At 46.4% G+C, this 17195-nt stretch overlaps 1 protein-coding gene across 15 annotated transcripts in view; it reads right to left on the bottom strand.

Moving 5' to 3' along the window:
• TADA2A (transcriptional adaptor 2A) overlaps positions 1-17195 on the bottom strand; it is a 522447-nt gene that overhangs the window by 314540 nt on the left and 190712 nt on the right. For 10 of the 15 annotated variants that reach the window (XM_077295519.1, XM_077295521.1, XM_077295529.1 and 7 more), the window contains exon 3: positions 13848-13907. The exons of the other annotated variants lie outside the window; for them this stretch is intronic. In XM_077295519.1, coding sequence (XP_077151634.1) covers positions 13848-13907 — 60 coding nt within the window. The remainder of the gene's footprint in view (positions 1-13847; positions 13908-17195) is intronic. 15 annotated transcript variants of the gene reach the window in all.

The raw sequence follows: 17195 nt of genomic DNA, 5'->3' as shown, positions 1-17195 counted from the left end.
TCTCCGAAAAAGAGGCTGATGTCTTACCACCACTTATGATTGTACCATCAATCTTATTCCGGGTGCTAAATTGCCCAAAGCCCGTTTGTACAATCTTTCTGGCCCGGAACGTATTGCCATGAAAAATTATATCTCTGAAAGTCTTCGCAAAGGTCACATCCGTCCCTCTGTCTCACCTGTGGCTGCGGGATTTTTTTTTGTCGGGAACTAAGTAAAATTACGGTGAGAAATACCTACCCTCTCCCACTCATTCCTGATCTCTATAACCAATTGTCTGGGGCTAAGTGGTTTTCCAAACTGGATCTTAGGGGAGCATATAACCTTATTCGTATTCAGGAGGGGGATGAGTGGAAAACGGCATTTCTCACCTCCGAGGGTCTGTTTGAGAGCTTGGTCATGCCCTTCGGTCTCACTAACGCGCCCGCGGTGTTTCAAAATTTCATGAATGATGTATTTTCTGATTTTATCGGGCGCTTTATGGTTGTATACCTGGATGATATCCTTGTTTTCTCGCCTGACAAGGAATCCCACATTGGTCATTTACGTGCTGTTCTTCACAGGTTAGGGGGAAATTCTCTGTTCGATAAACACGAGAAATGTTTGTTTTGTGTCCAGGAGCTTTCTTTTCTGGGGATCATCCTTTCTGCCAATGGGTTTCGGATGGATCCTGGAAAGGTACAGGCCATTGTTGATTGGGTGCAACCCAGAGACCTCAAGGGGTTGCAGCGTTTTCTGGGTTTCGTCAATTATTATCGAAAATTCATCAAGGGGTTTTCTCAGGTAGTCAAGCCACTCACCGATCTCACTCGCAAGGGGGCTGATCTCAAAGTTTGGTCATCCTTGGCAGTTGAAGCATTTATTACATTAAAAAAGCGTTTTATGACTGCTCCTGTATTAGTTCAGCCCGATCCATCTGAACCATTCATTGTGGAGGTGGGCGCATCAGAGGTGGGAGTAGGGGCGGTGTTGTCTCAGGGACCCGTTACTTTGACCAATTTAAGACCATGTGCCTTTTTCTCCCGGAAGTTTTCTTCTGCTGAGAGGAACTATGATGTTGAGAACCGGGAGTTATTGGCTATAAAATTGGCTTTTGAAGAATGGAGGCATTTTTTGGAGGGGGCACTTTATCAGATCACGGTGATTACTGACCACAAGAACTTGTCTTATATTGAAACTGCCAAACGGTTAACTCCTAGACAGGCTAGATGGTCGCTTTTTTTTTCTCGTTTTCATTTTTCTATCACTTTTCGGCCTGGTTCTAAGAATGTCAAGGCTGATGCCTTATCTCGCAGTTTTGATCCGATATCACCCCCCGAACCTCCTTCCTCCATTCTTCAGCACAGGGTGGTTGTTGCAGGGGTATCCTCTGAATTGGAGCAGGAGATTCGAAAGGCTCAGTCTCTTGCTCCTCCCTCTTTGCCTGACAATAAGCTTTTTGTCCCAGTTCAGTACCGATTGAGGGTTCTCCAGGAGTTCCACGATTCTGCTCTCAGTGGACATCCGGGGATCTCTGCCACCCGGAAAGCCATCGCTAGGCTGTTTTGGTGGTCCTCCATGACCTCGGATGTCACTGTGTTTGTGTCTGCTTGTGATACCTGTGCCCGTGCTAAGAGCTCCCATAACCGGCCGGCCGGGGAATTGGTGCCATTGCCAATTCCGGATAGACCTTGGACTCATTTGTCCATGGATTTTATCACTGACCTCCCTTCTTCTAATGACAAAACTGTAATCTGGGTAGTGGTTGACAGATTCAGTAAACAGGCGCATTTTGTACCTCTGGCAGGAATGCCTAATGCTGAAAAATTATCTAAGCTGTTTATTGAGCATGTTGTACGGTTGCATGGTGTGCCTTTGAATGTGGTTTCTGATAGAGGGGTACAATTTGTGTCCAAATTTTGGAGGGCTTTTTGTAAAAAATTGGGTGTTTGTTTGACGTTCTCCTCTGCTTACCATCCTGAGACTAACGGTCAGACGGAGAGGACCAATCAGTCTCTTGAACAGATTTTGAGGTGTCTTGCTACGTCTCGGCAGGATGATTGGTGTTCTTTGTTGGCCCTGGCTGAGTTTGCATTTAACAATCGGGTTAACCATTCCACGGGCACCTCCCCGTTCTTCTGTAACTACGGTTTTCACCCTCATTTTGGTGAATTTTCTAGGCTGGATTCAGGATGTCCAGGGGCTGATACAGCAGTGCAACGATTGGGGGAGGTGTGGAGGGAGGTCCAGAAGAACATCGGAGAGGCTCAGGGCAAACATAAACTTTTTGCGGATAAGCGACGGTCTGTGGGACCTATGTTCCTGGTCGGAGATAAAGTGTGGTTGTCTACCAGGAACATTTGTCTCAAGGTTCCTTCGGCTAAGCTAGGTCCCAGGTTTATTGGTCCTTATGAGATCATTGAGGTGATCAATCCAGTAGCCTTTCACTTACGACTTCCTCCAACGCTTCGGATTCCCAATGTGTTCCATAAGTCCCTTCTTAAGTAATTTTTACCATCCTCTGCTGGGCCTCCATCCCCTCCACCTCCTGTCTCTGAGGATGGTCAGACCGAGTATGAAGTGGAACAGATTGTAGATTCTCGCATGGTCCGTAGTTCTATTCAGTACTTGGTCCATTGGAAGGGTTACGGTCCTGAGGATCGATCTTGGGTTCCGGCACGATCTGTCCATGCTAATCGACTGGTCCGGGCATTTCATGCACGTTATCCTGGAAAACCTGGGGGGTCCGGTGGCCCCCCCTTGAGAGGAGGGTACTATCATGATCCATTCCGGAGTTTAGTCCTGTCTGCTCTTTCTCTGGGTGGATCATGTCTAGGGTTAACTTGCTCTGCCTCATTCTGGGCTCGGGTTTGCTATTTAGCTCCCAGGTATCCTGAGGGTGGTGTCAGCTATAGTTCTGTCTTCAGCTTGTGAACCTGACTCTGGAAACCCTTGGTTTGTCCTGCTGTGTACCCTGACTTGTCCTGTGTTTGTTATCTCCCTCTGTCTGCCCTTTCCCTGCGTTTGTCTTTTCTGCTTGATTCCCTGATTCTGATCTCCTGGCTTGGCTATTGACTCTGTTTGGATTTTTCCCTTTTGTACTGTATTTTGCTCGTCCCGGTTTACGGATCTCTTGCTACGTCCTGACTATCCTTTCTGTTTTACTCCTTTTTGTACGGACGTGTTATCTTGTGCCCTGACTCGGCTTTTTCTGACTACTCTCTTGCCACTAGGTGGCATCTGTTCAGCTGCTCAGTGTGTGCAGTCTCGCTTCCCGATAAAGCTCCCCCTGGTGAAGGTTGCGCTGCACTGCACTGCAGCAGCTTGACAGCTGTGCATGCGCGTTACACACGGAGCTATCGCGACACGTCACTTCCGGTCCGCGCCGCTCACTTCCGGTGTACCGGCACGGAGCTGCATTTAAACCAGACGCAGAGCACAGCACACACACGCCGACCTTAGCAAGGCACGGGAGCGCCGCTTCTGATAGCAACCATAACAGGTAAACATCATTAATCCTACACTACTCCCGGACTACTTTTATGCAATTACACCGGCTGCATACTTATTACTCGCTCTTGCAGATATCCATCCACTGGACATGAGCATCTTCATGCGGGCATTAACAGTATAATAGGTATTGTGCATATCTCTATGGGCACTTCTTTTGGAACATCACATATGCTAATTAATCTTCACTATTTCCTACAGTATATACGAAACGCTACTGGGATCCTCTTCCCTATCTTCTGCATGTTTCTATCATAACTGGAGTAAGGTAAATACCCTACTAATACTGTATTTTGAGACAGGTCATATACTCACTGATGTTTTCATTTTCTGCTACGAAGTTTTGAAATATATCTGAATATACAGTGGGGCAAAAAAGTATTTAGTCATTCAGCAATAGTGCAAGTTCCACCACTTAAAAAGATGAGAGGCGTCTGTAATTTACATCATAGGTAGACCTCAACTATGGGAGACAAACTGAGAAAAAAAAATCCAGAAAATCACATTGTCTGTTTTTTTATCATTTTATTTGCATATTATGGTGGAAAATAAGTATTTGGTCAGAAACAAAATTTCATCTCAATACTTTGTAATATATCCTTTGTTGGCAATGACAGAGGTCAAACGTTTTCTGTAAGTCTTCACAAGGTTGCCACACACTGTTGTTGGTATGTTGGCCCATTCCTCCATGCAGATCTCCTCTAGAGCAGTGATGTTTTTGGCTTTTCGCTTGGCAACACGGACTTTCAACTCCCTCCAAAGGTTTTCTATAGGGTTGAGATCTGGAGACTGGCTAGGCCACTCCAGGACCTTGAAATGCTTCTTACGAAGCCACTCCTTCGTTGCCCTGGCGGTGTGCTTTGGATCATTGTCATGTTGAAAGACCCAGCCACGTTTCATCTTCAATGCCCTTGCTGATGGAAGGAGGTTTGCACTCAAAATCTCACGATACATGGCCCCATTCATTCTTTCATGTACCCGGATCAGTCGTCCTGGCCCCTTTGCAGAGAAACAGCCCCAAAGCATGATGTTTCCACCACCATGCTTTACAGTAGGTATGGTGTTTGATGGATGCAACTCAGTATTCTTTTTCCTCCAAACACGACAAGTTGTGTTTCTACCAAACAGTTCCAGTTTGGTTTCATCAGACCATAGGACATTCTCCCAAAACTCCTCTGGATCATCCAAATGCTCTCTAGCAAACATCAGACGGGCCCGGACATGTACTGGCTTAAGCAGTGGGACACGTCTGGCACTGCAGGATCTGAGTCCATGGTGGCGTAGTGTGTTACTTATGGTAGGCCTTGTTACATTGGTCCCAGCTCTCTGCAGTTCATTCACTAGGTCCCCCCGCGTGGTTCTGGGATTTTTGCTCACCGTTCTTGTGATCATTCTGACCCCACGGGGTGGGATTTTGCGTGGAGCCCCAGATCGAGGGAGATTATCAGTGGTCTTGAATGTCTTCCATTTTCTAATTATTGCTCCCACTGTTGATTTCTTCACTCCAAGCTGGTTGGCTATTGCAGATTCAGTCTTCCCAGCCTGATGCAGGGCTACAATTTTGTTTCTGGTGTCCTTTGACAGCTCTTTGGTCTTCACCATAGTGGAGTTTGGAGTCAGACTGTTTGAGGGTGTGCACAGGTGTCTTTTTATACTGATAACAAGTTTAAACAGGTGCCATTACTACAGGTAATGAGTGGAGGAAAGAGGAGACTCTTAAAGAAGAAGTTACAGGTCTGTGAGAGCCAGAAATCTTGATTGTTTGTTTCTGACCAAATACTTATTTTCCACCATAATATGCAAATAAAATGATAAAAAAAACAGACAATGTGATTTTCTGGATTTTTTTTTCTCAGTTTGTCTCCCATAGTTGAGGCCTACCTATGATGTAAATTACAGACGCCTCTCATCTTTTTAAGTGGTGGAACTTGCACTATTGCTGAATGACTAAATACTTTTTTGCCCCACTGTATATGCTTTCTATGGGGATACTCCTTATTTTAGAGCACTCAGGATCAGTACACCTAATTACATGTCACCGGTCCTTGGGACAACCCATTTATCGTATTTTATTTTGTATATATGTATATATATATATATATATATATATGGAAAACTTACCATTGTTGAGCATAAATACTTTTGTAGACTGATCTACTTGATCGCAACATTGACACTTGGACGATCTTCTATTATTGGCACTTATGATATGTGTTCTCTCTTTTTGTTGATTGTGTATGTTTTTCTTTTGTTTACAGTGATTATGTGACAAAGGCTCTGGCGGAGCCGAAACCTTTTGTAAGATCGCATGCGCTATAAGGCCATGTTCACACAATGCGTTTTTTACCGCGGAACCGCAGCGATTTTGCCGCTGCGGGTCCGCAGCTGTTTTCCATGCAGGGTACAGTACAATGTAACCCTATGGAAAACAGGAAACGCTGTGCACATGATCCTGAAATTCACTTAGAAAGCCGCGCTGAATAGCTGCGGTAAAAAAGAAGGACCATGTCACTTCTTTGTGCGGAACTGCAGCGGTTCTGCACCCATAGACCTCCATTGTGAGGTCAAACCCGCAGTAAAACCCGCAGATCAAAAATATATCTGCGGGTTTTATTGCGGTTATGGGTGGAGAAACCGCTGCAGCAGGAAGTGCGGGGAAGCGGGCGGAAGTGCGTGGGCGGAGTGTGTTCCGAAGAGACATGGAGGCATACCGTCGCATGGGGATCGATGTCGGCCGTTTGATAAATTTGGTGTGTGTGTGTGTGTGTGTGTATATGTGTGTGTGTGTGTGTGTGTGTGTGTGTGTGTGTGTGTGCGTGTGTGTGTGTGTGTGTGTCCCCATGCGACGCTAGTGCCACCACTGTGCTAAGTCGCCGTATGGGACTACTACTCCCATCCGGTATTAGGATGGGAGAGTTGTCCCTGTACACAAAACACACACAATACACATACATGACACACAGTACATACAACATATAACACAGAGTATATACTCACCAACAGCACACTGGTAGGCGAAGCCCTCGATCCCCTAGAAAAAATCCCAAAATAAAAAATCAAATCCATACTCCCTGTCCGCAGAATCCATAAAACGAGTGTCCCACGCCGATCGGCTGCTCTCCGGCGATACACTGCCAGGAGCGAAGCTCCTAGCAGTGTATCGCGTACTGTTCCGGAGTTCAATGGCTCCGGCGTCTCGGTTAACGGCAGTACAGCTGCGTTGAACTTTCGCACGCAGCACTGCCGTTAAGCGAGAGTGCCGGGGTCAATGACCGCCGGTAAACTCGCTCGCGCATGCGCAGTGACACACCGACAGGAACTATGGCTCCTGTCAGTGTGTTGCTGCAGCCATGGAGAGCAGACATATCTCTGGATGTGTCTGTTCTCCATGGAAGATCTTCGTGGGACCCTCGATGGATTTCTGCGGACAGGGCCAGGGAGTATGAATTTGTTTTTTTATTTTGCGTCTTTTTCAGGTCGAGGGTCTTCAGGACGGATTGAGCGTACAATAAAATATGGTCAAAAAGTGGGTGTCTTTATTTCATTAAAATATTTTTTTTCTAGTGTTTGTGGTTTTTTTTTAACCCTTTCATTGGATTAATAATGGATAGGCGTCTTATTGACGCCTCTCCATTATTAACCGGGCTTAATGCCACCTTACAATAGCAAGGTGGCATTAACCCCTCATTACCCCATATCCCACCGCTACAGGGAGTGGGAAGAGAGGGGCTAAGTGCCGGAATTGGCACATCATTTTGATGCGCCTTTTCTGGGGCGACTGCGGGCTTATATTTGTAGCCGGGGGGGGCAAATATCCATGGCCCCTTTCCTAGGCTATGAATATAAGCCCACGGCTGTCTGCGTAGCCTTTCTGGCCTAAAAATATAGGGGGACCCCGACACTTTTTTTGGGGGGGGCTCTCCCTTTATTTCTGAGCCAGAAAGGCTACGCAGACAGCTGTGGGCTTCATATTCATGGCCTGGGAACAGCCATGGGTATTTTAACCCCTTCCCAGGCCACAAATATTGGTCCGCAGCAGTCTGCCTAGCCTTTCTGGCCTAAAAATATAGGGGGACCCTATGTCATTTTTTTTTTTTTTTTGGGGGGGGGTCCCCCTATATTTTTTTTTTAAATCATTTTAATAACATCAATAATGGATAGGCGTCTTATTGACGCCTCTCCATTATTAACCGGGATTAATGCCACCTTACAATAGCAAAAATACATGCAACTGAAATATGTGGCACTTAAATACGTGGCACTGAAATACGTGGCACTGAAATACGTGATATGTGGCACTTAAATATGTGGCACTTAAATATGTTGCACTTAAATACATGGCACTGAAATTCGTGATATGTGGCACTTAAATACGTGATACGTGGCACTTAAATACGTGGCACTTAAATACGTGGCACTGAAATACGTGATACGTGGCACTTAAATACGTTGCACTTAAATACGTGGCACTGAAATTCGTGATACATGGCACTTAAATACGTGATACGTGGCACTTAAATACGTGATACATGGCACTTAAATACGTGATATGTGGCACTTAAATACGTGGCACTGAAATACGTGGCACTGAAATACGTGGCACTGAAATACGTGGCACTGAAATACGTGATACGTGGCACTTAAATATGTTGCACTTAAATACGTGGCACTGAAATACGTGATACGTGGCACTAAGTCTACGTTCACATTTGCAGTCTGTGCCGCAGCGTCGGGCGCCGCCGCATGCGTCATGCGCCCCTATATTTAACATGGGGGCACATGGACATGCGTTGCACTTGCGTTTTGCGACGCATGCGTCACTGCGGCGCACGCGTCCGGGCGCAGAGGACGCAGCAATTTGCATTTTTGCTGCGTCCAAAATTAACCAAAAAAGGACGCATGCGTCGCAAAACGCAGCGTTGTGCATGCGTTTTGCTGCGTTTTTGTTTGCGTTGTGCGTTGCGTCGCCGACGCTGCGGCGCACAACGCAAATGTGTACGTAGCCTTAAATACGTGGCACTTAAATAGCTGGATAGAGCTGGATCCGCGGGCTGTGATCTGGCCTACGCTCAGCACTCTGCGGAGCGCTGTCATTCAAAACACATCCACTCATTTTGGTGTTTAGTCCCAAAATGGAGGATGGAAGAAGAAAAGGGTTGGACAAGGAAATGACATCATTTCTTTTTTTTTTTTCCCCCACTGCAGTTAAAGCTTTATTTGTGTCAAACCAGTGGCGTAGGAAGGGGGGGGGGGGGCGTCCCGCCCCGGGCGGCACAATGCCGGGGGCGGCTCTGACCCAGAGAGGAGGAGGAGGAAGAAAAAAAAAGGAGACGCGGGCCCTTTAAATCTTCGGACGGCGCCGACCGCCGCCACGAACAGCCCCCCCCCCCGATACCAGCACTGGCATTGGGCCCCCCCTTCTAATACTCACCTCTCCTGGTTCCTGCGGCAGCTGCAGCGTCTTCAGCGCCCTCTGACTCTGCGACGTCTCAGGGCAGAGGGTGTGATGACGTCATCACTGCGCGCTCAGCCTCTCTGTCCTGAGCGTTGCAGAGCCGGAGAGACGCTGAGTGCACGGGACCTGCGCTGGGAACGGGAGAGGTGAGGATTTTACTTTTTCTTTTTTTTTTTTTTTTTCTTTATGTCTAACTCAGACAGACTGTGGGTAATATGCTGGAGACAGACTGGGGGCAATATGCTGGAGACAGACTGGGGGCAATATGCTGGAGACAGACTGGGGGCAATATGCTGGAGACAGACTGGGGGCAATATGCTGGAGACAGACTGGGGGCAATATGCTGGAGACAGACTGGGGGCAATATGCTGGAGACAGACTGGGGGCAATATGCTGGAGACAGACTGGGGGCAATATGCTGGAGACACACTGGGGGCAATATGCTGGAGACACACTGGGGGCAATATGCTGGAGACACACTGGGGGCAATATGCTGGAGACACACTGGGGGCAATATGCTGGAGACACACTGGGGGCAATATGCTGGAGACACACTGGGGGCAATATGCTGGAGACACACTGGGGGCAATATGCTGGAGACACACTGGGGGCAATATGCTGGAGACACACTGGGGGCAATATGCTGGAGACACACTGGGGGCAATATGCTGGAGACACACTGGGGGCAATATGCTGGAGACACACTGGGGGCAATATGCTGGAGACACACTGGGGGCAATATGCTGGAGACACACTGGGGGCAATATGCTGGAGACACACTGGGGGCAATATGCTGGAGACACACTGGGGGCAATATGCTGGAGACACACTGGGGGCAATATGCTGGAGACAGACTGGGGGCAATATGCTGGAGACAGACTGAGGGCAATATGCTGGAGACAGACTGGGGGCAATATGCTGGAGACAGACTGGGGGCAATATGCTGGAGACACACTGGGGGCAATATGCTGGAGACACACTGGGGGCAATATGCTGGAGACACACTGGGGGCAATATGCTGGAGACACACTGGGGGCAATATGCTGGAGACACACTGGGGGCAATATGCTGGAGACACACTGGGGGCAATATGCTGGAGACACACTGGGGGCAATATGCTGGAGACAGACTGAGGGCAATATGCTGGAGACAGACTGGGGGCAATATGCTGGAGACAGACTGGGGGCAATATGCTGGAGACAGACTGGGGGCAATATGCTGGAGACAGACTGGGGGCAATATGCTGGAGACAGACTGGGGGCAGATTGCTGGAGACAGACTGGGGGCAGATTGCTGGAGACAGACTGGGGGCAGATTGCTGGAGACAGACTGGGGGCAGATTGCTGGAGACAGACTGGGGGCAGATTGCTGGAGACAGACTGGGGGCAGATTGCTGGAGACAGACTGGGGGCAGATTGCTGGAGACAGACTGGGGGCAGATTGCTGGAGACAGACTGGGGGCAGATTGCTGGAGACAGACTGGGGGCAGATTGCTGGAGACAGACTGGGGGCAGATTGCTGGAGACAGACTGGGGGCAGATTGCTGGAGACAGACTGGGGGCAGATTGCTGGAGACAGACTGGGGGCAGATTGCTGGAGACAGACTGGGGGCAGATTGCTGGAGACAGACTGGGGGCAGATTGCTGGAGACAGACTGGGGGCAGATTGCTGGAGACAGACTGGGGGCAGATTGCTGGAGACAGACTGGGGGCAGATTGCTGGAGACAGACTGGGGGCAGATTGCTGGAGACAGACTGGGGGCAGATTGCTGGAGACAGACTTGGGCAGAGCTGGACACTGGGGGCAATGCTGGGCACTGGGGGCAATGCTGGACACTGGGGCAGATTGCTGGACACTGGGGCAGATTGCTGGACACACTGGGGCAATGCTGGACACTGCGCCTGTGCGGCCGCCCTGCTTGTGAATCCCAGCCCCGCACTCTGCATAATGCATAACACACTGCGGGGCTGGGATTACCAGGGTGGGTGGCCGCACAGGCGCAGTCTGCAAGCCTGGCTGTGACGTCAGACGGCCAGAGCTCTCTGCGCCTGCACCAAACAGCGATACACAGGCGCAGGCACCGGATTTCATGGGTAAACAGTGCTGAGGGGGCGATGAGTGACGGTAATGGGGGGGGGGGGGGGCGCCAAACTCGGAAACAGCCCCGGGCGGCAAAAGCTCTAGTTACGCCAGTGTGTCAAACACAGACAATCTGCAGAGAAAACTGCATAAAAAACCGCACTAAAAACCGCATCAAAAAACGCACCAAAAAACGCACCAAAAACGCACCAAAACGCACCAAAAACCGCACCTGCGTTTTCTGCCAAGAGCTGCGGTTTTTAGTGCAGAAAAACAGCAGGGAAATCAGGAACGTGTGAACATGGCCTTATATTCTGTTATGCTCTCAGATTATGTACTAATAAAATGATACCAAGTTTTGCATGAAAATCCACAAGAGTGTGCGGTGAATTTAAAATTCCCACTGGTATCTAAGGCCATTGGTCCATTACACCAGCACCTCGCCTATATTTAGACTGAGTGCACGCTAAAAACCTTCTCTTCCCTATATGGGAGATGGTGAACTTAATGGACTCCATCTTGAACCTTCTGTAGGTTAGATACTGGTTTAGAGGTTTCAGGTATTTTGCATGTTCTGCTTGACTTCTTTACTAGAAACAGGTAATAGTAATGACCCCTGCCATACTCTATTGTTGGAACTGGGGAGATCACTCCCAAAGTATTTAAATTCTAAAGACTGAACATCCGAGTGTATTGTAACTACAGGGATGAAAGAGAAGTTAAACTAGAAGGTAGGAGAAAAACTATTTTCAACCGTTCTTTGAAAGAATCCAGAACTCACAGATTTTTAGGAAATTGTCTGCCATTGTAAGAAAAATTCTGAGATCGGGCCTCCCACCACCCTGGTATATGGATTATTCTGGTGCTAGTTCTGAGAGAGCAAAACAATTTTACCTTTTCCCTATTTGGGATAGCTCCAGCATCCCAACTTGCCTTTCTTCCTGTACTGAGGAAGTTGGTTCTGTAGAGGATAAAAAAAAAACCTTATTTTTAAGATCTTTGGTTCAGGTAGAGATTTCTTATCTGCTGCTTTCTTTAACAACTCATTTAAAGCCGGACAAAACATATATTCACCTCAAAAGGAAAAAGAACAGAGCTTGATCTTGTAACCTCTCAATTCCACAATTTTAGCCAAAGCACCCATCTTGTTGAGTTTGACAAAACTGATGATCTCACAGCTACTCTGACTGACTCTGCAGAGTCATCTGCCAGGAATCATCTGGCCTTCTGGAGAAGACGCAGTGAAGCTAACATGTCTTCACTATGAGTGTCCATACTAAGATGACCCTAAAATTGATTCAGCCACCGGAACATGGATCTTGCCACATGTGTAGACACCATATTTGTTCCAAATACAGCTGATAAGGTCTCCCAGAATTTCTTCAACAGATTGGCCATATTTCGGTCCAGCCAGTCTCTAAGCTGCGAAGAATCTTAATTGGGCATGGTTGTCTTTTTAGCTATTCTAGTCACCTGGGTGTCAATCTTCGGTATCTCAGACCAACATCTGGATCTCTCTTCCTCCCATGGAAACCTATCCTTCAGTTCAGCAGGAACTTCTAACAATTTCTCATTCATCCATAATTAGACACTGAACATTTTCATGTACAGGGAACACAACGGACTTCATTGATTCAATTCCCCTGATTAAACACCAAGTCTTGAATCATCCGAGTGATCCTCATCTCTTCCACTTCCATAGCACTTCTTAACGCATGTCCTCCGGCGAGAAATAGCATTTTTTGTGACCTGGGTCAGGTCTGGAGTCAAAGATAACTCTTCTCCGCCTGAGAGTGAGTCCGTAACTCTTCCAAACTAATCTTTTTCTTTTTCTTTTTCCCAATGGGGGCAGGGTTACAGTATGGGAAGAAGAGGCTAAGGACAACTAATAAAGATATCCTGCTGCAAAAAAAAGAGAAAGACCCTCTCATGCCAGAACACTTACTGGGCTTGGGTTCACGCTAGGCTCTGCAGATTACAGGAAAGGAAAGAGAACCCTCCACAGCAAAAGGATCGGTCCTACCTTAAAATGTCTTCCATCCAGGACACTTACATCCAAATGTCCTGGGACCCAGTGTGGCATCATCCCACAGATGATAACTCCTCTCCCAGGCTTGAAGGTGAAGGTAAGGGAGATTCCCATGAGTACCCTGGACGGACCAGGGTCCTTAATGTGACAAAGCAAAAAAACGCTGGCAAATGGTCACAAGTCCCACCCTGGAAGTCAATTGGAAGTGATGCTAAATGGGAGCGCGGTCGTAACCAACATCACTTTTGGTACATGTACTACACATGCTAGGCCCAGCACTTAAAAGGGTAGGAGAAGACACTGGGGGAGCTCAGACTGCAACCATTTAGATTTGCTCCAGAGCACAGGAGAAATTGTGTGTCCTGAGAGACAGGAGCAGCCATGAAAGGAGGAAAGCAGAGCAATCGACCTCAGCAGTCCGGCTGACAAAAAAGTAACATCGGCAAAGTCCAACGTCGGACATATAGTACTGCAGGATGACCTCCTCATTCCCCATAGGAAAAGGAAAAACACTGGAGTTAGGAAGTGAGAAAGGGCGAGTAGACATCTTTGTTTCCTGATCCTAATTAGGACAGGAAACACAACCTCCTGTAGTGCTGTTGTGGCGACTACCTAGAGAAAGTGTGAAAGTGTACATAGGTTTTAGTTACTGTATCCCTTGTAGTAACATGTCCACTCACATTTGATAAATAGCAATTTTTGTAAATATTATAGTTTTTAGCCAAAATCTAAAATAGTTTTCTATTGAGTTGCACTCTATTACTATGTTAGGCAAAGTTATTAAAATCATATATTTACCATTATCTCATAATTATGATAACTTTGGTGTTTCTTATACTCAAAGCCTCTTGAAAAGCACTAAAGGAAAAAAAAAATACATTGCTTGTAAAATGAATCCCATTAAAATTATATAAACTACAATGAACTTAAGATATGAATAACATGCAAGAATTCACAAACGGTAATTTTCAAGTTATATTACTCCATGTAAATAACAATGCATTGCGAATCAATTCCACTCAAAACGCTGTTAGATTTTGTAATGATTTACATTAAACTGTCAATGCTCATATGCTGAAGGTAAAAGAAAGTAATGACAGATTCATATCAACCCTTTAATGCACTATGACGGATATATCCAAGAGTGCAATTACTGAGCCCTTCCCACATATATGTCATCTGCCATTAGGGCGCATTCAGAAGTCCATACAAATTGGTCTGAGATTGCACCATATTGCACAGATTGATGCAGACAGCAAGACCCGAGCTTGGCAGCTTCACATATTTGATTGTGGCTGTGACATTCGGGTCAGGAGAGACGTGGACAGTCCATGCATTGCGGTCCAATTTCAGACCGATTAGTACGGACATCTTACAGCAACGATCGAAGCTAGCTGTGATGGCTGGTGTTAACCCCTTAAATGCAGCGGTCAATCACCAATGGCAGCATTTAAGCCACACCATCCTGCACAGGTGTCCCTTCTGGGTGGGCTTGTCAGCAGCCCCACTCTATATGACTGCGGGGTGCAAATGGGTTGCAATAGCAGTATGGGTCTGCTAAAGTTTCCAGTAGCTGCCATGTTTGTTCTCCAGCTTCAGGATGAGCTTTATAGCAGACGGTGTTGAAGAATATATACAACAGTAATGCAGGATATAGAAAGTTAAAGGAAAACTGTTAGGTCCCCCATGATGTTCAACCCTGCAGCACTCTTATTTATGAGTAAATTCCCTGCCTAACCAGCCCATGTATAACGTTTTTTCTGTAAAAATTAGATTTCTAAAAAGAGTTTCTTCGTTTCCTCTGCTAATCAGGGCTTTGACTAATTTAAGAAGCGTTAGCTTCCCCAGGCTAGTCAGCCCCCTTTCCATGTTATCACACCTCTGTGAGCATGACAACATAATTTGCAGTAGCTGTCGTTATCGTCAGCTCCTGCAAATCTCACGCACACGCCTCACTCATCCCATGGATGGAAAAATAAAAAACTATGGCTTTTGAAAAATGGCAACAAATCATTGTTAAGTTTGTATTATTTATTTTACTCACATAGCACCATTAATTCCTCAGCGCTTTTAGAGATTGTGAGCTGCCAAAGGGGACAATGCTGATAATCTAAATTCCCTATCAGTATGTCACTTCCATTCGGGTTTGGGAGGAAACCCACAAACTCGGGAAGAACATACAATTTCTTTGCAGATGTTGTCCTTTGTGGGATTTCAACCCAAAACCCCAGCACTGCAAGGCAACAGTGCTAACCACTGAGCCACCGTGCTATTTACAATACTCAGAAACTTTTAAGCCACTAATTACTTATAAAAAACACACAGATTTAGTATGACCGTAATCGTAATGGCCTGGAGAATCATGTTGCCATGTCAATTTTACCACTCGGTGGCCTGTTTCATCAAACATTTTTGGTGCAACTCGAGACTGCGCTAAAATTTTGTGACTGATGGCATCACACAATTTTCATCTACTTCAGACAAAGTGGGGTGGGATGTTCCTTATGCCACAAGTTTTACTCGAGCCTCTGAATGGAGTAGGATTAAAACTGAGGCACAAACGAAGGGAGACGCCACATGCCCAATGGTCCTGATGTACTAAGAAGCGTGCACCTCTTAAGGGGGTTTTTCGGTCTCAATTGCGAAGTCTGCAGTCACTCACATACTGTGAGCTGTGGGGATTCGGCGATTTCTGAGCCGTGAATAGGCAGTGATGAATGCACCATGCATACTCCTGGCCCAAAGCCGACTGGTGGCCATGGCCTTGCTCAACACATGTATATGCAGCAAGGCTACACTCACCAGTTGGGTTCTGCGCAGCAGTATGCATAACATAATACACAAGTGAAGCCGGGTTCGTGCAAGTGTTTTTTCACAGAACAAATACAGACCACGCATCTTCTGACCCAAACTTACAGACACATATGCGACTATAAGCTGGGGGTCAGGAGAATTGAGGTTGTTTGTTATTGTGGCATTATTTTGACTCCTCTTTAAATGTATATTCATGACCCAATGATTGTACTTTGACTACATTGTATAGCTATATGATGTCTTGTTACAAAACAATATATTTGTATTACTTGGTATTGCAAATACATGATGTGCAATATTATATGAATGCTTGTCAATCTTAATTCATGAACCACGCTGCCCTAAATAGCTTTTAAAGGGTAAATAAGGGGTAGAACACACTGGCGCTCACAGATATACAATAAAACACAGCAGCTGGTATCTTGACAGATTCTGTGGCAATTCTGTTGCCAAGCAAAAACAGCAAAATATTCCAATTGAAAGATACCGCGTGGGATGTATGATCTAAATGTGAATGCTCACTTTGTGGGTGAGCACCACACTCAGGGTGTACATGAAGACCAAACTGAAATTCAAGCCAGAACACCCACTTAGATCTGTGCCTTTACGTGGATGCAGGTGGTATGTCAGTGCAATCACTGGTTCCTAAAAAGACATGTGGTACATACGATTTTAGAGAGTGTTTTGTCACACTACTCTTTAAAATAGTTGCTCATGAGTGTCAGTTAAATATCTCACATATATGGAAACATGGACTTGATCTGTGCTTGGTCCACTGTTCAAACCAGCTTCAAACTGCTGTAGGAGAGAGAAAGAAAAAACTCTCCTTCCTTGCCATTCTCCGCGTCCTGGCATGCTTACTGTGCATGCCTGTATGTGTCATCATCTATTAGCCAATCAGAGGGCTCTGAGGTCAAAGTGTCCTCGCATGTGCTCAGTGCACATGCAGTAACACTGCTGCTATTTTGGATGTTGAATTGAAAATGTTTCTTTTGGGGCTAAAACAGACTATGGACATTGCAGAATTGCTATGGTATTTATCACCACATGATGTCCTGAAGTGTTAAACCCATAAAAATGTTTTGGGTTTATGTACCCCTTTAAACACTAAATTGCTTCAGTGTAGTTATTAAGTGCCTCATATGAAGACCAGGGCATTTTGGTAATTCAATTGGGGAACACCCATATGAGGGGGGATCACCCTTACCTCAGTACCTCGAGCAGACACCTTGTAAGGGAGATCGCTCAGGAACCAGTGGTGTCCCCAACAGGGATACCAACCTTCACAGGTTGGAATACCCTGACCATGGACAACCCAGGTAATAATGGGTG

The sequence above is a fragment of the Ranitomeya variabilis genome, chromosome 3 (genome assembly GCF_051348905.1).
Source record: "Ranitomeya variabilis isolate aRanVar5 chromosome 3, aRanVar5.hap1, whole genome shotgun sequence".
In the NCBI taxonomy this organism is placed as follows: domain Eukaryota; kingdom Metazoa; phylum Chordata; class Amphibia; order Anura; family Dendrobatidae; genus Ranitomeya; species Ranitomeya variabilis.
The sequence above is the reverse complement of the archived record's forward strand: the minus strand, read 5'-3'. Positions and strand labels throughout refer to the sequence as shown.